The 26,236-nt window shown below is 32.9% G+C and overlaps 1 protein-coding gene across 5 annotated transcripts in view; it reads left to right on the top strand.

The window, feature by feature from the left end:
- The window catches only part of LRP1B (LDL receptor related protein 1B), a 1,812,874-nt gene that overhangs the window by 1,141,242 nt on the left and 645,396 nt on the right, over window positions 1–26,236 (top strand). For all 5 annotated transcript variants that reach the window (XM_044768977.2, XM_070507612.1, XM_070507613.1 and 2 more), the window contains exons 21-22: window positions 4,371–4,553; window positions 23,155–23,355. In XM_044768977.2, coding sequence (XP_044624912.2) covers window positions 4,371–4,553; window positions 23,155–23,355 — 384 coding nt within the window. The remainder of the gene's footprint in view (window positions 1–4,370; window positions 4,554–23,154; window positions 23,356–26,236) is intronic.

The raw sequence follows: 26,236 nt of genomic DNA, 5'->3' as shown, positions 1-26,236 counted from the left end.
ACAGTGGTAAAGAAAGCAGGCTCTAAAATTTAATTATGTTGGCTCAAATCCCATCTCTGCTGCTTATCTCTGTATAACTACAGGCAAATCAATTTGTAGTTTCTGTTTCTGTGAAATGGGGTGCTCTTAATAAGTGGTTTTGTTTATTTGTTTATTTTTAATCAAAATAAAAAGGAGCAGATGTCTGATCCCTTTTTCACTGATTTTTAATCCAATCTAATGTAATTAATTTGAAGCAAAAGCAAAATTGAATGCTTTATAAACTATCATTTACATGCAAGGTATACGGAATGGGAGATAAAGAAGCAGAGAAGTGTGAACGGTCTTGGCATTCCTCTTGGAATCTGCCATGAAAGTCAAGAAAAGCCCTGAAGCCTTTCCACAGGGGAAAAAAATGCATATCAACACACAGCATCATGTGTAATTTCTGAAATTTTATAAACCTACCCTTGAATTTCCTGAATCCACAGATACCAGAATAAGAACCCCAATCCTAGATAGGTGGTTTTTTTTTCAATAAAATGTCTTAAAGGAAATTATGGACATTAATACATGAAATGTACACAGGAAGTTGTAGAGGATGAAAACTTTTCCTTCTTTCCCTTCTAGTTTCTTTGGCCAGCCTAATAATTACATTGACACAAAATAGATTACCAGGAGAAAAACAAATTTAATTTTGCACATATGGGAGCTTATAGAAATATGAGACTCAAAGAAGTCACCAAAGCAGTGCTTTTATATCTTTTACAGAAAGAAACAATAAATTTGTGAAGAATTGACAAGAGAAAGAAATCCGGGTTTGTGTGTTAAATTAGTAAAAAAGAGACAAGGTTTGTTTATACAGCCTTCCTGGCTCTAAATTCTCTCTCTTTGATGATAAGGCTATCTATCTACCTCCTGGTACAGGGACAGTACTTTCACATGGTAATCTATTTTCTTTCTATTGCTTTCAGGGGGACAAAGGAGGGTCAGAGAGTTTTTTCACCAGCTATTTCTTGATTAACTTTAAATCAAAATAATCAATATGCCAAAGTGGCACATTTTGGTGTGGCCTGCCCTGAACCCCATAAAAGACAATCCAGGTTGGGGAGAATAATATAACCAAGACCAGAAGGTATACATTTATGATGTGTGTGAGCATTCTGAAGAGAAGAGTTGGGCCTGCTCCGTGGCCGAGTGGTTAAGTTCGCGTGCTCCAGTGCGGCTGCCCAGGGTTTGGATCCTGGGCGCGGACATGGCACTGCTCGTCAGGCCACGTTGAAGCAGCGTCCCACATCCCACAACTAGCAGGACATGCAGCTAAGATGTACAACTGTGTACAGGGGGAGGTTGGGGAGATAAAGCAGGAAAAAAAAAATGGCAACAGTTGTTAGCCCAGGTGCCAATCTTTAAAAAAAAAAAAAAAAAAAAAAAGAGATAAGAATTGTTTCACCATTTAGATTTGAATGGTTATAATGGTATATTGTATTTCCTTCTCCAGACCATGCCCTCATTTTAAAATCATTGTAATCTGGTTGTTTGTAGTGTCCTTTAATAGACAGTATACCGACCCACAGAGGTTTAGACATGGGTAGCTTAAGAAGGAAAAAAAAGGAAAAAGAAAAGCCTCAGGGAAATATCACATTTGTATTTAAATTTATGATATAAATGTTTATTTAGAATAAGAAAACAAAAGAGTAGATTCACTTATGAACCACAAATAGATAAGCCAAACAATACTGAGCAAAGCAAAGAAAATGCAAATAGAATTAAAAAAACTCAGACAATAGCAGCATACTCTTTCCCTTTATAGATTTTGCTTTGATCTGTGTGACTGCAAATTATTTTCAGCTGTAAATAGCATTGAACTAAAAACTAAGATTCTAGATATAAAGTTACTATGCTGCTGGATCACAAGAAGCAATCTCTTCCTCTAAAGTGAAAATTTACTTTTTGGAAGCCTTTTTTTGAATCAGCCTAATCTATCTAGATTTCTGAGTTTACATCATCTTGAGATTTCTCAGAATGTCATTGAGTGAATGACTGAGGAACACGACTTAAAAGAACTAGATCTTTGAAACCAAATCCAAAATATGTTTAAAAGAGTTAAAACATTACTCCTAAAATAGTTAAATCTAGAATTCTTTCCATTATTATTGACATTTTTGAGGCAACATGGTTCCTGAAGAAATAAAAGATGGGAAGAGGAATGGAAACATGGTGTAGAATTTTGCACGTACTATTTAATTTTATTTAAGCTAATAAAGTATTTCCTAAATTAGGTAATTTTAAATGTAAAATGTTGTTTCTTCTCAAAACTTCCTTGCATATCACTATTCTGTTTATTTGTTTACTTAGCTCTTAGATTATCTCCTGAAATAATCTAAGCTATAACCTAGAAATATTGACGGTTATAAAGAGGAAGAACTTAAACAGAGGCAGAATAAGGATTAGTAATGTAAATAACTCTGAGGGTGAGATTGGTCCAAACAAAGTTATACCATGACAAATGATCCTTAAATTTGGCTCGAAGTTCTCAAAAGCTATTGCAAACAGAGTAATCTGATGAGTTTCAGGGTTTTCACAAATATCCGTAAAAAGAACCCATAAAGAAGAAGAAATCGTTTGCACAAGAAAGCAAAATTAGTATTAATATTGAAGCGAGAGTGAAATAAAGTTTTTCCTACAGTTTCTCAGAAGTAGATTCAAAAACAAAAGAAATGTAGTTGGCAGTTGTCCTACTGCCCACCTGGACCAGAGGAAAAACTCCAGTAAGGAAGAAAACAATAGAAATGACTATCTTTCTATCTCCATTACAACAGGGAGCTGCTAATACAATTTAGTTTAGCCCCATATAGAGCAGGTAGCAGTTGTTACTCTGCAAGGAGGCTAGCCTGAGAATCTTCTTACTTTTCAAGGAACTGGAAAATCTAGATTTTTATAGAAAATCTTCAGACTTTTCAAAGGTCAACAGTTATTTGCCAAATTAAACATACTGAGGTACAGATTCAATATATGAACTGTCAGTCTTCGACTCTTATTTTAGAGAATGTAGAAAAATCAAGACACTATCCTTTCCATTCTTTATTAGGTATTTGGAATCACTGAGTGACAATTACCTGAAATACGACTTTTATGTGTTATTGGTTGAGCTACAGTTACAACTGGTTTATAACTACAGGTTATAAAATTCAACTGAGTCAAGGTTTGCTTTGTTTCACTTTCAAGAAAAGTTAAGTAGTAGGAAAAGGAAGAAAGGCCATTTCACTGCTGCATGGAAGTTGGCCCCTTCACCATAGAGTTACTTAGGCAGCTGAGTGGGCCTTGGAGCTCCATTTGATTTGTCTCCTTTTTTCTTCCTGACTATTGAAATCACCTAGGGTTTTCAAGTTACCATTCAAAAGATCCTAGGTTTGAAGACTTCACAATATCTTGTTTATGAAACCTGTCCCAGCATTTTACCACCATAGTGGTCAAGCCATACTACTAAATAGTGCATGCCACAGGTGCTAAATTAAATATAGTGGGAAGTTGCTATATCACATTCTATACATATCTTCTGAATGTGCAGAGACTCTACCATATTTATTTATTGTGTATATGCATGCAAGTATTTTGTTTAATCATGAAAACTCTACATATCAAAGAGAATGATTTGGACTATGCAGGATTTAACCTGTATTTGTAGTTATCACGTTTTAAGGACTGGTGTTATCTGGGTACTGTATGAATTAGTAATTGGTAAATTGAATTTGAAAGTATAGTGCCTCTTTAAATTCTTATGCATGTCTGTTCTGATTCCAGGCATTGAAATCTTACATCCTGAAGAATTTGTATTTATTATAGGGTTTTTTGTGTGCTTGTTCGTTTGTTTTCAAAATTTTGGTTGCTATTCTTCAAAGATTTTGTTAGAGTGTACTTACTATATTTTGGTTGGTGACCTCTTAATAATCTGAAAAAAATTATGTAGAGAAATGTCAAAACATCAACTAAAGTCTTAACACTTAGTGTAGAATGTGAAATCTCTTTTGTGAGCCATAGAGAAAAGCTCTTCAAAGATGTCATTCTTCATATACTAATTAAAATTACAGCAGAATATCCACACATTGTCTTTCTTGCTCTTTCCCTTTTTTCTAATGTTCATGGCACTTTCAGGAATTCTGTGGGAGGCAAGAAACATCATCATTTTCTATAATTATTAACATTTCTAAATGAATTCAAAAATACCAGAGTATTACAGCTATTAAACAACTGAAGTAAAAATATATTCTCTCTAACACCATAATAATTCCTGAAGAAAGAAAAAAATTGAAAAAATTATCATCAAGTAAAATCATAATTTCTCTTTTGTCTTCCCTCTTCTGCCTCTCTCTCCCTCATTTCAATTTAAGAGATTCGTTCTCCTGCTGGTTGTAATGGGAATGAATTTCAGTGCCACCCTGATGGAAATTGCATTCCTGATCTGTGGCGCTGTGATGGGGAAAAAGACTGTGAAGATGGTAGTGATGAAAAAGGCTGCAATGGTACCTTACGATTATGTGATCACAAAACCAAGTTTTCCTGTCATAGTACAGGTAAGCAGAACCTGGGTCCAGCTTTTACCTTGGGTTTCCTGGATGTTCCCTTTTCCATAGATAAATCTTCACCATAAAATTTAATGAGGGTGAATATCAATGAAAGACAGAATTATATACATTTATTTTCAACTGGTCTCCTAAATTTTATTGTGCTGTTGCTGGATTCAATTAGGATGAAGGTGATTGCTTATATTTGATTTGTTTTGAGAGTCTCTAGGATTTGATTTTTTTAATGAAGGTTTTCTATTATTATGACTTTTCCATTTTTTCTTACATACAGTAAGTTCCACCTGACATGATAAACTAACTTATTTCCCTTTCTATATGATGATGAGTTGAAATTTAGAGAAAAATAGATCACAATTAACTATTGTGCTACAATTTGTGAAATGGTTGGTATCTTCATCCAAATAACCCATGGAAAGAATTTTATGTAGATTTCAGGTAGTATTTTGGAATCATCTCTGGAATTTCTTTTTTTAAAATTGGCACCTGAGCTAACAACTGTAGCCAATCTTCTTTTTTTTTTTCCACCTGCTTTTTTCTCCCCAAATCCCCCCAGTACGTAGTTGTGTATTTTAGTTGTGGATCCTTCTAATTGTGGCATGTGGGATGCCGCCTCAACAGGGCCTAATGAGCTGTGCCATGTCTGTGCCCAGGATCCGAACCCTGGGCTGCCGAAGCAGAGCGCGCGAACTTAACCACTTGGCCATGGGCCGGTCCCTGGAATTTCCTTTTAATGTGAAATTGTTTTTGAATTGCTTAATCATGAGCTCTTAGTAATTCATTTTGCTCCCTATTAAGTATTTCAACCAAAAGGTAGAAATGAAAAGTTATCACAGCTGTGAGTGAGCAAACACTCTGGAAACTGCATGGCCCATGGGCATTTAAAGGTATAAGAAGAAATTGTGTTCTTTCCTTGAACGCTTCTCCTGATTACAATTCAGCATTCAAATTAAAAATAAAGAAATAGGGGGCCAGCCCCCTTGCCTAGTGGTTAGGTTTGCATGCTCTGCTTCAGCAGCATCCCACATAGCACAACCAGAAGGACCCGCAACTAGAATGTACAACTATGTACTGGGGGGCTTTGGGGAGAAGAAGAAGGAAAAAAGTGAAAGATTGGAAATAGTTATTAGCTCAGTTGCCAATCTTTAAAAAAAAAAAAAAAAGAAAGAAAGAAAGAAAAGCTGACATTGTCGTAGATAAATAACTTCCTGACGCCCATCCCTAGGAGGGAATTGTGTTTCCAAAATGGTTATTTTTCCAGCAATATTTCTAACAATCATATGATTCTGTTCAATTGTTACATGAAAAGTCTTAGTTTTGCAGTTATTGATTAGAAGAAAGTGATTTTAAGTTTAGAAATTATTTTTTGGAACACATTATATTAATTGGAAATTAACAGATTAATAACTTGTTGAACAAATTATTGACTGAATAAGCAAGTTTTTATTTCGTAGGCTAATTCTAGTGCCAAAGAGCCAATTATTTGACTCAGGTTAACATTATTCTAAGCATATATAGTGTATATTGTTCCCCCTGTTGCTTCTGGCATTTGCTTTATTGGGCTAATGTTGAAATATATTAGATAACAGTCTTTAACAGGTATTTGAATAAAGAACTGGCAAGGCCAAGGTAGAGCAAAATATGAACTGACATGGAAAGTCCTGAACTAAAACTAACTGAATATGCTGTTAAGATTCGGCAAATTTAGTGGTGAAACATAAAACCAGGCTGCGATTTGTTTATAAAGAAAGAAATTATAAATAGCTTCATAACAAAATAAGTTCAAAAAGCTAAATGTTAATAAAAACTGGTTTTAACTTTCTATCACAGAAAATATGAGGAAAAAGCACATACATGATAAATAACAGAGTTGAGTAAATAGAAAATTTCGAGTGCTTGTGATTTATCTTATATGCATTTATTGGTATTTTACAATGAACTCTTATGAAACAGCTTCCTCTGAATATGACTCAACTTAAAAATGAATCTAAAGATGATGAGGATGGCTGATGTAGAAATGAAAAAGTTTTTTTCCTCTATCCATCTTAGATTTGTTGGCTGGGGCCCTGTAGATTAGACTGACAAAAGATAAATTAACAAAAAAAACCCAGAAGTTTATTAACACATGCATCATGCATACGTATGGGAGAACTCAGCAATGAGTAACTCTAAGAGGTAGCTAGAACTTGGACTTACATAGCGTCTTAGCAAAGAACAATAAATTTGTAGAGAAGTAACAAGACAAAAGAAAAGGACTTTGATCTAGGGATCGCAAATTGTGGGAAGGTAAATATATGGGAAAATGGACGGAAGAGGGCCAGTTAAAGTTGGTGCAGGTCCATCTTGGCAACTGACTTTCCATCTTCCTGATGGCCGTAAAACTTCCCTGCGAAAGAGATTTACGGCAGTCTTCAGTTCTCAGAAGTTTTAGTCAGATAGGAGAAGCTCCAAGAAAGCTTCTTTCTATATCTTTTGAATTTCAAATGCCTTCAGTTCAAAATAATTCTTATGCTAAAGTGGCATATTTTTGAGGTAGCATATTTTGATCCTGACTATCTTTGGAGAATTGGGTTCTGAAAGATATTTTTGTGTATGTTGACTTGGGATTCAGATTATCCATTTAATAATATTACTAAAACTTGAGATTTTTGTATGAAATAGTCATCATGTAAACCAAAATTAAATGTAAAAAAAAGCAGAACTGTGATAAAACTCATGTTGCATTTTAAAAGAGAAATGTGATATAACGAGGTGACTATGGTTGATAGTATCGTACAATGAAATTTGCTAAAAAAGTAGAATGTAAGTGTTCTTACAAAAAATAAACAAGTAAAAAGTAAAAAAATAAAAGAGAAATGTGAAAGGTAATAATGTAACCATTGATCTGATTCTAATTTAATGTGTGGCTTAAATATATTAAGCCATAATGTTTCAAACTATTTGAGTAGTCATAATTCACAATTACATATCCATATTTAGGATAGACCTTTATGAACATTGCAGGCATTAAAGTAAACCACAAATATAAACAACGGATTAAAAATATGTGCACATCTATAATCTTTTTGATATATTAAAATTTACTTTAATTAAATTCCCAGTTTTACAAGCTAAAAGATCTTTAAACTACCCAAGATGTTCAATTCAGGGTTCATATTTATTTTCAAAGCTTTGTAAATGCTAACTTGGGCATTTAAAAGTTTTCAGGATAATTAATTTACATTTGGTGGTTAAAACGGCTTTTTAGAATTCATAAATTGCCATCTATTGGTGTTAAAATGTAGGCACATTAATAAGTTTCTTTATTCCGATAAAGAAGAGAATGACAGCTAAATTAAAGTACCATGCAACCGTTATCATTTAGGAGCTTCTAATCTCAAAGAACCTATCTTTGACCAAGGACTACACTCTCTGACATCTAGTCTCTCAGGTCCTAGAGCAGCAAATTACAATTACATTACAGCTGGGGTATGTGGGAAGGAAATTTCAAGTTTACTCCTCATGGCAAAGAAACTCAGAAATTCCATTCTTCAGATTGAAAAAGGAAAGAGACATTTGATATTATACAGTGATGGCAAGGTTATGGGGAAAAGAGGCCGTCCAGCTATTGATAGCAATGTAAATTTGACCCATCCTTCCCACTTCTAGAAATTCATGTAAAGAACAGCAGGAGTATAAAGACACATGAATAAAGACTTTCAGTGCAGTGTTTTTGCTTCTATAGCAAAAAGAAAAAGAAAGAAATAATGTATTTTCTATTAAGAGGGGAACTACTTAATAATTACAGTTCATTCACACAATGAACTACTCCAATGTCATTAAGAAGGTGTGAAAAGGAAATTCATATGAAGATGGAATTTTAAATTCATACTTTGAATCCTCTCTCCACTCTAAAAACACACAGAAGTGATGATAAAATATAACAGGAGATAATGAAAGAGATGTAGCCTTATTAACAAACAAAATATATCTCTGAGGAACAGATATAAAACAGAATAACAAATGGTGATCTGCGTTGAAACTGGATGCCTGATTGGGTTGAATATGGAGTTTAGATCTCAGGTTTAATGGAAAATAAACCTGTCCCACATAAAGTTGGGGACTGGAAGCAGGCTTGCTGCTAGAAACCAGAAAATGGAATAGGACTTCTTTGCTTTTGAAAGGAGAATTAAAAAAAAAAAAAATTGCTGCTGTTTGCTGTCTAAGATGGTACTTAAATGAGTTGTGTACATAGAGAGATGGGATGACATAGGCATGGCAATCAGCCAAGCTTCTGGCTGGCTTAGAGACTGAATTTGATAAAAATCCAATATCACGTTGGGATAGAATCCCACAAAAAGACAAATATAAGATGTGTTTCTGAACCAAGAGTGTTGGTGGTATAGGGTGGGCTGAAGAGAAAGCAGCAATGCCTATATATAGGGGCAAATAAACACATAGAGAGAAAATTAAAAACTCCTATCCAAGATGAGATTGCAAATCAAAATTCTAAAATACAAGAAGAAAACTCATAAAACCAGCCGTCAAAATCAATCATTATAAAATGTTATATATTTTATATAGATATCATATATTATATATGTAATATATAATATATAATATTTGTGAATTTACTCAAGATTAAATAAAAATATCTTTGTAAAAAGGGTTTAAAATAAGTATATTTGAAATCCTCAAAGACAAAAAAGTAGAAAACAGCATCCCTGAAATGAACAAGAATATACATAAATAGGCAGAGAGATAAATGATACATAAATATAGATATAGATTTAGATGACAGAATAATTGTAACAGGAAAAGTTGGAGAATGAGATGTATTAGATTTGAGAATGAAATATATCAACATGAAATTTAAAACCAACTCTATACTGGACACAGAAAAAGTGAACTGAAAAATAATATATCGTTCACCCAGAAAGTATCACAGAGGAAAAGACAAGAAATTAAAAAGTAAGAATGAGGTAGTCAAGATATGTGGTTGGAAGGCTACAACAGAGACTCAAAGAAATTCCACGACAGAATATAGGTATGAACAGAAAAAACAAACACTCACACACAAACAGAATGGCTAAGGTTTACCTGAATTGAAAAACTTGATTCCTCAGAAAGAAGTACATTCAGACTTCTGGGTAGAGTTAATTAAATTAACCCAAACCTCTATAAGCCATTTTGAAATGGCAGAACATCAGATACTAAAACTACCAGAGAGGAAATCAGATTATCTAAGATCATATTAAGAAAGGCAACGAGATTTTGGAGTAATTAGAAGCTAAAGCAAAAACACTTTCCGGCAAGTATTCTATACCCAGCTAAAATATTAGTCTAGATAATTTAGACACGCAAAACATAAGGCATTTTTCCACATAAAGCCTCACTAATAAAATTATTAGAGCAATAAGAAAATAGAATTTAGTGAGAGACATAAGTTTAAGGACCAAAATAAAACTGATGAGACTAAGAAAAACATGCTTTAATGATAAAAATTCAATTTACAATAAAGTTTTTGCAGTCTTAAATGTTTTACATTAAATAACATCAGATTTTACATGGCAAAACTTTCAGAAACTAAGATCAGAAAGCTATATTAGGAGCAAGAAATTTTATTCATTTATTTTAGCCCATGAAAAATTAAGTGGAAGAAAAATAAAAAAGAATGTAGAAGATCTAAATAATTAATGTTTAAGTCAAAGTAATAAAGACATAGCTCTATTCCTAGAAGGCAAAAAATAAACCTTCCTTTAAAAGGCTGATGAATGTTTTTTTAAGTGAGGAAGGTTGGCCCTGAGCTAACATCTGTGCCAGTCTTACTCCATTTTATATGTGGGACACCATCGCACCATCGCTTGATATGTGGTGTACGTCCACACCCCGGATCCAAACCCACAAACCTGGGCCACCAAAGCAAAGAACGCCAAACTTAACCACTATGCCACTGGGTCAGCCCCTAAATTTTTTTTTAAATAAGCGTTTCTTGTCACAAACAAATTCAACAAATTCCAAGAAATAGAAATAATACAGACAAAACTCCTTGATGATAGTACAAAAAATCTAGTAGTTGTGAAGAGTAAACCTCCTTTCCACTTGAAAATTTAATAATAAAATATAAACACTTTAATTCTACAGGGAATCAAACTGCAATTATAGAGCTTTTCAAAAATAAAGATACATACATATCAGAACATATAGAGTATAAGCAACACATTGTTCAAAGGAAAAAATCATAACTTTTTAAGTTTATATGCAGGATGTCCCAAAACTCTGTGTATTTTTAAGCTTTAACAACTTTAGAAGTGTAAATGCTATAAAATTACAAAAGGCAACATTGGAAAGTTTATTTTTAATGTATAGTATATAATATAATATTTAGTTTTGTGAATTGAATAAAAAATTTTTAAATTTTCCTACTAGTTTGCCATCTTCAATTAGAAGTACTGAAAAAAATAACATTAAAAATGCTTTATTGAAAATTTACAAAATTATATGTAATTAAAACTCAATTTACAAAACTATAAGAAGTTTAAATAAACTTTCAAGTGATTTTTATGCTTGTAGCATTTATATTTCTAGAGTAATTAAAGATTAAAACTGCTCTAAGACTTTTGAGACACCTATATTTACATTAAGAAATTAAAAATCAAAAGTAAATTATTTAACATTATGTAGCAGAGACAATATTCACCAATTTTCCTTACACATTACTGTATTTCTCAACTCTCCTGCACTTAGATTGGGGCCAAGTGACTAGGTCAATGGGTTGTTAGTAGAAATTACTACAGTAGTCCCCCTCTTATCATGGGGGATACAGGTATTCTTCATTGCATTGCACTTTGTTTTATTGGGCTTCACAGATACTGCGTTTTTTACAAGACCCTCGACCAGCACAAAGATTATGACTCAATGAAGGTTCAGATGATGCTTAGCATTTTTTAGCAATAAAGTATTTTTTAATTAAGGTGTGTGCATTTTTTTAGACATAATGCTATTGCACACTTAATCGACTACAATATGGTGTAAACATAATTTTGAATGTACTGGGAAACCAGATATTTGTGTGATTCACTTTAGTGAAATATTTGCTTTATTGCGGTGGCCTGGAACTGAACCCCCAGTTTCCAAGATACGTACGCTCCTACATTCCAAGCCCCTTAATGGATGCCTGAAACCATGGATAGTACCAAACCCTGTATATACTATTTTATCCAATACGTACATACCTATGATAAAATTTAATTTATAAATTAAGCACAGTAAGAGATTAACAATAAAAAATACTAAAATAAAATAATTATAATTATATACAGTATTAAAAGTTACCATCGATTTTAGCAACCTCAGCATACGATTTTTTGTTTCTTTCCTTATTACATTGAGAACTGTCAGCTTTTCACTTCAGAGAAGCACTTTACGGCTTCTCTTCAACATACCCAAATTGCCACCATCACTACTCTTGTACTTTGGGGCCATTACTGAGTCTTATTAAATAAAGGTTATTTGACCACAAGCACTGTGATATGGAGACAGTCCATCTGATAACCAAGATGGCTACTAAGTGACTACTGGGCGGGTAGTGTATACAGGGTGGATACATTGGAAAAAGGGATGATTCACTTCCCAGGCAGGACAGAGCAGGACAGTGAGAGACTTCATCATGCTTCTCAGAACAGGACGCAATTTAAAATTTATGAATTGTTTATTTCTGGAATTTTCCACTTAATATTTGCAGACCACCGTCAACCACAGGTAACTGAAACCATGGAAAGCAAAACCATAGATAAAGGGGGCTGCTATACTATAGCACTTCCATGCCAAGGCAATCAAGCTATAGTGAGCATCCTCCCACTATTTTTTCTCTTGCCCCAGTGACCTTTCAAAATGGGTCTTTTTAAAAATGGGTCTAGAGGGCATACGTCCAAGTTGGAGGAAGGCTACCTGACCCTATAAAATTTTATGTGCACAGGCAGTGAACTTTATATTGAGCTAGGCCACCAGATTTCAGAATATGTTACTGCAGCATAGCTTATTCTGACTAATGCAGTGTTTAACTGAAGAAGTTAGAAAATAACAACAAAACAAGGAAAAGGAAAACAGAAAAATAGATTATTTTTTTAATTTAGAAGGAAGAAAGAGAAATAGCATAATGGGAAAATTCAAGAACCAGGTTTTTGAAAGAATAACTAACATGGCTAATACATTAACTGAACTAATAAAGAAAAAACATTGAAAGTGCAGTACGTGAAATGAGAATGGAAAAATAATCACAGATGCTGAGGAAATTATAAAAGTTAAGCTATCTATGTAGCATCATAGAAATGAATTTAAAAATCTGTATTAATAAAATCATGAATTTGAAAAATATACATTTCCAAAATTAACTCTAGAAAGAAAAATAGGCAATTTATTTTATAAAAATAGAAAAAAATGATCAATATTTTCCCCTCTCACCATTCCACCAAAATCTCCAAGTCCAGCTGAAAAATTCTACCAGATATTTAAGGAACATTGTTACAATGCTGTTTCATCTCCTCCTGAGCATTTGAAAGGAATAAAAGCTTTTAGGTTATTCTTTTGAGCAACATAATATTGATTTTACAACCCTAAAAGTTAGGACTTTTCATACATGTGAAAATTACAAACCATCTCTCTGATGACCATTACTACCATCATTCTAGATAAAATATGAGGAAATCAGCAATATATTAAAATAATAATTCACCGTGACAAACACCACCCTCCATTTAAAAACAAACATGGTCCGAAATGAAAGAAGCAGCAATAATACAGAATAATATAGACATTTAATCTAGAATAAACTGGGAGCAATATTTGCAACACAGATCACAAATAATTAGATGCCCTAATACACAATAGCTCTTTGAGATCATTTTTAAAAAGAGCAACAACCCATATAAAAGTGGGCAACGTTTGTGGAAAAAGAAAGATAAAAGGTTCTTAAACATGTGAAAAGACAATCAGCCTGACCCATAAAAGAAAGTCAAAACTATAGTGAGATTGTGCTTTTTTCAATATGGGATTGATGATTATTAATAAAACCAATAATATCCTATATTGGTATGAGTAAATGAGGTAGGCACTTTGATGTCAGTGGATACCAGTGAAGCCCCATGGAAGGATGTTTGGCAATATGTATCAATGTTTAAAATGTGCATATGCTTTCCCTACAATTCCACCTCTAAGAATTTATCATACAAACATATTTAATGCATTTGAGGAGTGATATATACAAAGATAATCATTTAAATTTTTTAGATTTAAATAATGTTTAATAAGCTTAAACAAATAGATATATAGAGACCCTTACATGCACACCCAACTCACACAAAATATTTTCAAATTTGACCACATGTTAGGTTCCAAAAAAAGTCTTAAAATTTTGAAATAATTGACAATTTAAAGAAAGTATTCTCCATACACAAAAATTAAGTTAGAAAACAGCATTAGAAAGGTGAGAAAGCCACGCACATGAAAAATAAAATCACACTTCAAAATAATCAATGGATTAATGAAGAAATCATAATACACGTATTTAAATATTTAGAACTGAATGAAACGGCATGTACTAGTCAGTAAAATTTCTATGATGGCTTTTTTTTTTTTAAAATAGACTTCAATTTTAAAAGCCGTTTTAGATAACAGCAAAATAGAGAGGAAAGAACAGAGAGTTCTCATATACCCCCGCCACCTCCATATACATAGCCCCCTTCACTATCAACATCCCATAAGAGAATAGTACATTTGTTACAATTGATGAATTTGCATTCCTACACTGATAGGTCATTATCACTCAAAGTCCATAGTTTACATTAAGGTTCACTGTTGGTCTTGACAAATGAATAATGATATGTGCCGCTATAGTATCATAAGGAATAATTTCACTCTCCTAATAACTATCAAGGAGTGTGATTGCTGGATCATATGGTTAAAGTATGTTTAGTTTTCTAAGAAACTCCCATACCATCTTCCAAAATCACTGTACAGTTTTGAATTCCCTCCAGCAATGAATGAGGAGTTCCTGTTGCTTCACATTCTTGCCAGCATTTGGCGTATCACTGTTTTGGATTTTCACCATTCTAATAGGTGTGTGATGGTATCTCGTTTTAATTTGTATTTGCCTAATGACATATGCTGTTCAGAATCTTTTTTTGAGCTAAGTGCCACTGAATTGTTTTTTTTGGGGGGGGGGGGTTGTGAGGAAGATTGGCCCTGAGCTAACATCTGTGCCAATCTTCCTCTATTTTATGTGGGATGCTACCACAGCATGGCCTGACGAGCAGTGCTAGGTCTGCATCTGGGATCAAAACCAGCAACCACGGGCAGCCAAAGAGGGCATGCAAACTCAACCATTATGCCATTGGGCCAGCCTCACCACTAGATTGTTTTTAATAGCTATATATTGCAAAAGACCTGAGGAGGCCGAAATAGGGTACTAGGTACAAATATTGTGGTATATCCATATAGTAGAATACCTTGCAGCAATTTAAAGGATGGAAATCACTATAAGACACTCACAAGGCCATTTCTCTATGATTAACTGTTGAGTGAAAAGTGAAGGAACATAATAGTGGGTATAGTATGTAATATTTGTTTAAATAAAAAGAAAAAGAAAAGTATATTCTTTTCTATAATAAAAAATATTTCTAGAAGGATTCACAAGAAACTGTTGTCAATAAGGGGAAAGAGTGGCTAGGGAAACAGAGCGAGAATGTGTCATAATTGTTCAGTCTCCTCTTTTGATTGACTGTCTTTCCAAGAGTGGTGATAGATTGCTGCTGACTCATATACCTTTTACTCTAGATTCCATTGGAAAAATGAACATACATTTTTCAAGTCAGGTCCCGGGGTAGGTCTAAGAGTTAAGGATGAAGTGATCTTTAGCAAAAGAATGTAACAAAACTAACTGGCGCTCTGTGTAATGAAAATCCACCATGGGCTTCTGTGAACGGCAAAGTGTTATTCTTTTCTATGTTTAGATTGTTTTGTTTTCCTTCTCCAATGTTGCACCAGTAAATACAATGTGAAATGGTGAATTTAATCGTTGTTTAAAATTAGTCTGGATAGTTAGAACCAAAAATATCCTACAATGGAATAGTGATTTTGTTATAATTATGTGATTAATTGTTTATGAAGAATTTCTAAATACAGCGCTTTTTTTTCCTTCCTGTACCCAAGCCTATGGGATACTTTTATTTATTTCTGATGAAAATAATGTGGTGAGCTCTCCACTGTCTAGGTGCTGTAAAGCTAACAAAATACTTTGCATATTGCTTCTTATGAGCCTTACATATTTTTCTTTTGATTCTTCCAGTGGCCGTTTTAAACCTTTTACAGGTTTCTCACTCTTCTCTCCCTTCAATCCTGTATCTAAAGAAGAATATACCCTCCATTTTGCCCAGATGGGCTCTTCTTTAGATATTGATGCTGTGACCTCCTACTTCCTCTGGGACCTTAGTCACTTTTCTTGTTTATGTCTTCAATTTCTTTCTCCACAGTAATTTTTCTTCCTCTGTGTAAATATACCTAGTCCAATAACGTCAAAAACATTTGATTTTATTAAGCTTTTCCCATCTTCCTCCTTTGCTTCATTAAATCATCTTGTGTCATGTAGTTAGATGTCTTGTCTCTCACTTGTTTCTTCATTCTTCGGGATCTAACATCCTATCTCTACCTTTGATGGAAATTACTGTTTTAGTGGTGGCCAGGAACGATCCCTCAGTCCATATTCTTGTCTGTCTGAGTCCTACTCTGCCACTCAGTAACTATGTGAGTTCAAATAAATTACCAAACCTCTCTAAGTTTCAATTTCCTGACCTGTAAAATAGATACGATAATAATAATAATAACCAAAAATAGGTACACAATATGAGCTTAACAAATGATGCCTTTGACTATTAATACTGTGCATTGACTTCTTTCTCTGCAACATCTGACTTTTCTCTGCAACACATGTCCTCTCCTTGAAACATCTTCTTATGAATTCTCATATTAGATTGTCCTCTATTCATTTACCATTTAGATTTCTCTTTTTATTTCATTTCCCTTGCCCTTTTCCCTCCGCCTATCCCTTATGTGTAACTTAAAAATGTTTGCTGAATACATAATGTGTCTCAGGAACTGCATAGATTTTTCTCTTAATTTCTCTGTTTGTTCCTTCTCGTCTTTCTGCAAGGTGTCCCTAGCAAACTCTTCTGTTCCCAAAGTTTCAACCATCACCTCCAGGTAAATGCCTCCCAAATTTCTATCACTGAAATTAACTCCATGCTTCAAACCCATTCTTTCCAATACTATGCTGAACATCTCACTTTCTCTCCAAGTCAGAAATTCTTCCTCGTTTCTCCATTTCTGTTAGGAACATCTTCACCCCCCTACCCATTTGGATTTAAGACAGAAAGCACCTTTTGACACTCCTAACTTTTGACACTCCTAACTTATAATCATTTTCCAAGTCCTGCTGATGCTACCTGTACACTTTCTCTAACGTCACCCATTCCATTCTTTCCTTTAGCATATCACAGCCTAAAGTTAAGCCTGTATTCTCTCTCATTCACAACTTTGTGTGGCCTACTATTTTTTTCCCTGGAAATTATTGGCTTCAATCCATTCTACACACAGCTTTGGCTTTCTCTCACTTCATAAGCTGTAACCTGCGCACATTCTTTCTCAAAACCTTTTAATGGTTCTCCATTGTCTATAAGATTGAGACCCTTCTTGAATTGGCAATCAATATTTCATGAACTGTGGCCCCAAACTGTGTTATTATTGCTTCTGGAGCAAGTCCCACCCTTTCCTGTCTTTATACATTTATGTAGGAGTTGCATCTTATGTGTGGATTATATTCAGCAAATAAAGCTAAAACTGCATATGTTCAAAATTACTATTGCCATCCATAAAACTCAGTATACATGGTTCTGTATATATAGTTCTGATGAAAATTTGTACATATGACCGTATTATTAAGAAAGTAATTTTGGCATAAAATAAAGAATGCATATACAAAATAGAATTTTATGGTGGATTCACACGGAAGTGGAAAAGAGACCAAATTAAGAAAGAGCTGGTTTACTTCCACCATCTACGCCCTGACATATTCCCATTGAGTAGCATGAGTAATCACCATGTTATTAAATTGTTCTCTCCCTCTTTTTCTGTTCTATTTGATTTTTGTTTTGCAGAGGGGATTTATTTCAATGTTAAGACTATAAATGCAAGGCAGCTGTCTATATGAAATGCTTTTTTTCTTGTGTCCATATGTAATATTCACTGCCATCATCCTAAACCCCTTTCCAAATAACATCTCAGTAAAGCTTGTTCTTAAACTTCCAATCATACGTATTTTCTACTTCCTTGAAATTCCATAGCACCCTGTGATGGTTGTATGGCTTTTATCTTTTTCTTTTTTTCTGTTCAATATTAGAATGTTTGTCACAACTAGACTTATTGCTTCACAAGGTCAGGAATTTGTCTTTCCTATCTTTCTACATTCTTCAGTAGCAGGCAGACATATAATACTCAGTAAATATTTGCTGAATTGAAGCCAAACATGGTCAGAGAAATAAATATGTATGTGGTATTAAAGGTGAGTAGTGTAAAAATTAAAAAGAAAGATTGCAATTCAAAGACCAGTCTTTAAAAAGACATCATAAATATATTACTGAGTAAATTCATTTGGATTTTCTCAAAGATTCACTCCTCTTCATACCTATATCCTTAATATTAACTGCTAGCCATATCCCAAAACAGAAATGATCCTGTTATAATATGTCATCTTTTATTAAGATTAAAGCAATTCAAGCAGTTTATAAAATTTTAACTCTATTTTTTTAAATGGCCAAAACAGTTTAACAGAGAAAAGAGAATCTCCAGAACAGATCATATAAATTTATTTTGGGAAAGCAGCACAGTTTTTAGGGATTCCTAGAAACTTTTAGTTTTCCTATAGCTGTTGACTTTGTGGTGGCTTTTAACCTAAACTGTATATTTCAAGATAACACAAACCAAAATAGTTTTTATAATGTCCTGAGTATGTGTGTGTGTGATTGTACTAGCTGTCATGATACCAACATGCTGATTTTTGTTTTTTCTGTTTGTTGTTGCTGTTGTTACTTGGCGATTCGTATTCTCTTTGCTTAAAGGGCAAAACTATGATTTCTATAAGAGTGTAACATACATAGTTATCAAGTTGAAAACATCATGAGAAATAAATCAGAAAATATTATGTAGAACTCAACTTGATAATAAACACCTAATATAATTTTCTGCATGTAATATGTTTTTAAAGAAGAATTAATAAAGACAAAGTATTTTCTTTGGTTATTTGAACTTATTTGTGCATATTTAAAAAATCTTATTTTTAAAGATTTTGGTTTTTTAGATATTGGATATTTATAATTTCCATAACATATTTTAATATGATTAATCTTTATTTTGTTTTAGTAATACTAATTTGACCAAAAATATACTTAATAATACTAATTTGACTAATAATACAAATTTGGCCAATTTTTTATATAAAAAGTAAGGAGGTTACACAAGAAAATCTGTAGTATTTGTTCTTTTAAGGTGGTACATCCAATGACTTGACCACATAGGGATTTTTCTTGATATGAATCAAGTAAAAATCAACATCCTTTAAGCATATTCATTAAGCTCATTTGCTTTTGGATATTCCCCAATTAATGGTCATGAATTAGAAATTTAATTAAACTTGTCATATCTAATGTACGCTCTTATCTACATTTTCCTAAGAGTTAAAACCAAACAAATAAGAAAGGGAGAAGCAACAAAGCTTCAACATCCCTTGCAAAATCAGTGGGAGAACGGAGCTATTTAACCTTGTAAATTTTGTCTAAGTTATGTATTCATATTTATTCATTTATCTGGTAACATAATCTGCGTTAAAGTTATTAGTCATTTGAATAAAATTTTTCTTTACCTTTTCCAGGCAGCATTTAAGTCAGGGATGACAAATAGGTTTTACTGCTATTCTGACTCTAAAAGATTCATAGTGATTTATGGACGGGTTTGTTGAAACAATTCTAAGGTCATTCTGGAGTCAATGGTTAAGAATGTCATGATGGATTAGAGATGTCTGGGGAAAAAAGGAAGTTGCATCTTGATTTACCAAACTGAAAATGGAAATTACTATATTATTCTTGAACTCTCCCTTCATTCTATTATACTTGCAGATGATCCCATACAATTTAATACTTAAGTATAGGATGTCATATTTTAGACTACAATTAAGAGTTATGCATTGATCTTGCCTTACTAACTAGATTACAAACTCCTCAGTAACAGGGAAAGTCATGACTTTCTTATATTTCCTAATGTCTCTAGGAAAGTGTAAGGCATAGAGTCAACTCAACATAGAAATTGCATAATGTATCTGGAGAAACTAGCAGACTTTATGGCACATGTGCATAATTTCATCTTCATCATTTTAAAAATGAACTAGTATTTCTTTTTCAGAAAAGTCATGCAGAAATACGGTAGAAGGAAAATAAAATAGCACAAAAGAATTCAGTGAAAAATCCATCTGTCTCCTACTCCAGGTTTCCAGTACCTCAATCTTCCTCACCAGATGCAGTCACTTTTGACTGTTTCCTGTGTAGCCCTCCAGAAAGAATTCGTGTAGAGACAAGCCTTTCCATGTACTTATATTGATATATGTAAGGAAATATAGTCATAGATAATGGTAAACAGATAAATCTCTTTTAACATATAAGAAAGTCTATCTCATGCTCAGTTCTATGTCATTTTTTATTGACATGTTTTGGAGGTTGTTTTATATTAACTTATGCAGAATTATCTCATTATTTCTCACTCAAGCATATAATTTCAATGTATGGATGCACTGTAATTGATATTACCAGAATTGCAATGATGATTTGTTACCAGTCTCTTGCTAATATATCCAAAGCAGCAACACGTATCCTTGCATATGCATCTTTGTGCGTTTGGGCAAATATATTAATGAAAAAAATTCTAAAATTAGAATTACTGTGGTGAAGAGATGATGAATATTTCATTTGCTGGATTTCATAACATTGCCCCTCAGAGAGATTATCCCAATTTGCAGCTCCCTCAACACTGGAGCTGTTTCTTAAACTATCATCAAATGTATCTAATATCCAACATTTTGATCTTAATCAATCTGATAGAAAAAAATGGTATCAAATTGCTTTTTCTGGTTTACTATTTTTTAATCGAAATGTATTTTGAACATCTCATGTTCATAAGCCATTATTGATTCATTGTGGATCTTGCACTTGAATTGGGTTATTCATCTTTATCTTATTGACTTGTAAGAGTACTTTGTATTTTAAAGAAATACTATATGCCCTTTTTGTCAAACATAATATTTTTCTAGTTTATTGACTTTGTACATAAATTTTCTTGTTGCAATGTGGAATCAAAAATTTATGAAATTAAGTTTATCAATTTGTCCTTTATGTTCTCTGGGTTTGTGTAATGACCATTTCAAGTTTTTTTTTTAACATCTACTTTATTCTAGAATGTTTGTTTGTTTAGTTTTTCATTATTTTGAAATGCTTACCTCTTGGATCTATCTAGGATTTATTTTGGCATAAGGTTCAAATAAAGATTCAGTTTTATTTTTTTCCTCCAGATGACTAATCAATGATCTCAACGTCATTACTTTTGTAATTAATTTTTCTCTACTACTGTATTTTGAATTGCCAATTCTTTGTATATTAAACCACATACGTAAATGAGTCAATTTCTGGTGTCTCTAAACTATTTAATTATTGATCTATTTATTGACATTCTTGTATAAAATGTTTTAACTACTGTTACTTTAAAAAACTTCTAAATATTTGGCATGACACTTCCTAATCATCAATCTTCATTTATTTTTTATTATAAGACTTCTAATGATATTTGCAGTTTTATTTTCTTATGTTTAGGATATACTCATAGGATTGCAATAGTATTGTTTAGTGTTTTATTGGGATTGTATTAATTTGGGAAAAATAATGTCTTTACAGTGATAATGCTTCCTCTCCAAGACCAAACTATATTCTTATCCAAGGCTTCTTTTAGGTTTCCTTGTAGACTTTTTAATTTCTTCATATAAATTCTATACAGTTCTTGTTTAGTTTAACCCAAAATACATTGTTTTATGGTGAATTTTTTAATTGGTCTTTTCTTCTACAATATGCTATTTGAATATATGAAATCTATTGATTTTTATACAATTTTTGAAACTAGCTACCTTTTTTTGAATGCTTAGTTTCTTATAGTTCTTATTTAGTTTTTACTGATTTTATAATTATATGATTATATTAACCACATACTCTTTTCTAATTTTATACCTCATTTCCTTCTAATGTCTAATTGTATTAGGTAGTATTTTTAAAACAACATAAAATAATAACATTATTAGTTTTATTTACAATATTAAGGCAAAGTTTACAATGTTTCTTAATTTATATTACATTTATTAATGAAGTATCCATCCATTCTTGTTTCAAGAGTATTCTGATCAATAATTATTCTTGAATATTATCAAATATATTTAAATTAACTGTGGAAGTGATCATTTCTGTTTTTTTCTTATTTGATCTATCCTGATATACAGAATTATGAATATATATCTATAAATGAAACATCTTTTCATTAGTATTTAAATTAGTTTAAAATTTAGTAGCCTTTAAGGTTGAAGAAGACAGTTAAATACGCAATGACTCTTGGACATATACAATCTACTATTTTTTATTTCCCCCACTCATTTTATGAGATGTTGGTATGTAGTCACCCAATAAGTAGTATTTACCCTTAGGTACATTTTTAAATTCACATTACACCTTAACATTCTATAATCCAGAAAAGATAATCAATTAGAAGAAAAATACAAATAATCTAGAAAGAAGGAATAATTTGCAATAAAAAAAACGTTACATAGACAATGACCATTACTTTCTATGCATTTCATATTGTTACTTTTGAAATATGCTGGCTAAACAATATCATTTTATTTTTTTCCTTCAAAGTCAATAAAGAAAAACATATTTCTATAAATTCTGTCTGTATATTCCTTAGCTACCAAAATTTTTAGTAACATTTTATATTCTTTTATGAAAAGAACTGTGCATATGTCTAGATGTGAATTGTTGAGGTGTTGAGGTTATAAATGTAAATAGAAGGACATCTTCTCCCATGAAAATAAAAAATTTAACTAAATTTAGGGCTCCAAAGACACGGATAGCATTTACCTAAATTTAGGACTCTGAGAGGGACTTATATGCAAATGTATCCTTAAAGTTGGGTTTTAAAAGTATTTTAGTTAAATTTTCAATTAGTCACAGAAATTTTCTTTAAATGCAGTAAGACAATAACTTGAAAGTAAAGAAAATATCAAGACTTTAACAGTACCAGCACTTTAAGAACTAGGGCAAGAACTATTCGAATACTGTCATGAAAATAAAGTGTCAAACTATCAACAAATAGATTTCTCACTAACGGCAAGTAATCCTGCTTCTGACTGAAGACAGTCATGACCACTCATTACAGTGACTTAATTACAAAATCAAATGCATGCTGTTTCTGTTTTTTTAAGGGAGATGTATCAACAAAGCATGGGTATGTGATGGAGATATTGATTGTGAAGATCAATCAGATGAACATGACTGTGACAGTTTCTTGTGTGGACCACCCAAGTACCCTTGTGCTAATGACACTTCAGTCTGCCTGCAGCCAGAGAAACTCTGCAACGGGAGAAAGGATTGCCCTGATGGGTCTGATGAAGGCGATCTCTGTGGTATTGCATGTCTCACTGCATTTGCTTCTCTCTGGATACTAGAACATTTTAGTCCACTTGCTGATACTTAATTATGGTAGCATTCATTCCTTCCATCCATTCCCCTTAAATGTAACTTTTAGCATTGAACCCTACCTACATTTTTCAGGCACTGTAAGTCATTAAAAATTTTTAAATATTATCAGAAGTTTCTGAAAGTAAAGCAGAAAAGGCTAGCTTATATCCAACTAACTTAACAATTGTATAGCTGTGCTCATCATTTATGTCTCTAGATGGTCAATGCTGTTTCCACAATTGAACAGATTGTTTTTTGTCAGTGAGTCCTTCAGAACAGAAGAATCTTGTTATGTCTGACCTATGGGATGAAGTTTACTATTACCCAGTGGCTTTTGTCATGCTTTCTAATCATTACAATAGAAATTGTTTTTTAGAAAGAGTGAGGGAAAAGACTAGATAATGAAACCAGTTGAATATTACTCAATTTTTTACGATTTTCTCTGAAGTTTTTAGTCCTCATATAATAGCTTTTTTTAGCGTGCTTTATCTACTTAGAATGATGATTTCAATCTGATAGCTTTTGAGTTTTGAAATCACTTTTGACTAGCCATTACCTTATGCCAACCAACACATATAAAGAAAATTACATTTCCTTCTCTGTGGGAAGATCAGATTTAGCAGTAGATTTTTAAAATATGTTTTCTAGATAATACAGAAGGTGACATCAATAGAATAATGAAGAAGAATTTACAGAATGATAAGAACAATAATGAGATGACTTGAGGCTGTAAGAAAATGACTTTAGGAAATGATGAAGCTGCCTGATTGAAAGTGGGAAAGACAACTACATTTAAGCCTAAAGTTATCATATTTTGATCTGCATTGAGCATTAATAGCACACTGAGTGATATAAAAAAGACTTATTCTTTTTTCAATTTATGTAATAAAATGTCCTTTCCTCCAAAGAGTCTGTGATTCTATAAAATAACCTTGAAACAGAAAATGCTACAGTCTTCATTCAGTGACGCTAAAATTTAAACAAGATTCAAGCAAACAAACAAAAAAACACCTAAAATTAAACAAAAAATTACAAAATAAAAGATGACCGACTTAGTTTACATGTATTCACTTCTTTCTCTCCTTGCTTGTTCTTCTTGATGGAGTAGGTTGATGGATGGAACTGCCTCTTGCATTACAATGTGAAGATTGCTCATGAAAGTTGTAAGAGCAATTCTAAAAGAAGGAAACTATCAGTGCTCTTAAAATTGAAAGTCTGTAATTATAGAAAAAAATTGAGACTTTGACAAGTTTAAATTCTATTCTTTGGTTACTTCGATTAAGTCACCTAGGCAGGTGGCTTAATTCCTTGAAATGTCAGTTTCCTCATAACAAGAACGGAGATGATGATATCTGTCAGGAAATCATGGTAATAATGCCTGCTGCACCACAGGTATTGAAAGAAATTAGTGCTTTTCCACCTTTTTTTCACCCTTTGGGTTAAATGAAGTAAACAAAAGGCAAAGAAGAGAAAATACAGTCCTTAAGAAAAATGAAGAGAATGATATGAAAGCACAGCCTTATTTTCCTATCTTCTGCTCTCTGATTTGGAAAAATAAGAGAGGAAAAGGGATTTATTCTGAATTCATTTCTTTGTCTGCTTCAAGATTGAAAATCACCTCTTGTTTATCCAGCCATTATACTCATCGGCTAAGGAGCCTTGCTCAAACATTTCAAAAGATTACAGAGAGTGGAAGAGGTTACACTGAAGCTGAGTAGGGAAGTACAAGAGAAGATAAAAAGACATTTTTATCCTGACTGCAGCACTGTGGCATATTGAACTCACACAGGTTGCTTCACCCAGCCCTTTATGAGGTGAAATTGAGGAAGAGTTAGAGCGATGAAAAGCAAAAACAAATACAGTCAAGAAATTGAATTGCCTTCTATGGTTCTCCTTCTCTTGCCTGCTTTTCTGTGCGCCTTTGTACAGTCAGCTCAGCGGATGGTATCCTTATAGGCAATATTGGTCCCTGCAGAGAAATGACACCTTGGTCTCTTGTTTTCAAGGCCTTCTCTCACCAGTTCTAGGTTAGACTCCCTCCAGCCTAACAAGACTGTACAGGTCTTGGTTTATGAGTGATGCAGCCATGGCCATAATGAATCTTTTACCCAGTGGATGTACAACATATATCAAGTGAATTAACTTTAAATATTTGGCATGGATTGGCTAGTAGCTAGGAAGTGGCTTTTAGAGAGAGATACCTAAAGTTGAAAGGGTTTCTTTAAAACCATTTGCTGTAGATGATGAAAATGTAGGGTTTACCCTCTTCATGTCTACTCCTTCCAAATATCCACAAAAGCTATTTTTTCCCCACTCCCCTGCCCTGCCCCCTGTAAAACAGAAACACGGACTGATTCATGCCCTGCTCCATACATGTAAAATTTGTACCAAAATATCTCATGTGAAAATGATTTGTAATCCATAGACTTAATATTTGGGAGATATTTTGAGATGTAAAAATCCCATCCTTTGGGTTGTGATGGTTTTTGTTTTCTACAAATAAATCTAATCTATAAAGTTCAAAAAAAGAAAAAAGGCGACCTCAAGAAGATAAATCTCCTAATCTTAGTGAAGAGATTGTTTTTCAGGGGCATTTATAAATAATTTCAAGAGAAAAGAGATATGCACTTAAGAAACAAATGAGAAGAGGCTTGAATCATTCAAGAATGGAGTTCACTGTTGATTCTTGTAAGGATAAGTCAAAGATAAAGATAGACACTAGTTAAAGTTATAAGGATAAATTTTATGCAGAAAAAATTATTGCAATAGGGAAGAGTGTCCTGTGTGAACTGAAATCAACTTCACTGAAATAAAAGACTTGAAACT

This window comes from Equus asinus, chromosome 4, assembly GCF_041296235.1.
Source record: "Equus asinus isolate D_3611 breed Donkey chromosome 4, EquAss-T2T_v2, whole genome shotgun sequence".
NCBI lineage: Eukaryota > Metazoa > Chordata > Mammalia > Perissodactyla > Equidae > Equus > Equus asinus.
Note: the sequence above shows the minus strand (reverse complement) of the source record. Positions and strands in the feature narration are given on the sequence as shown.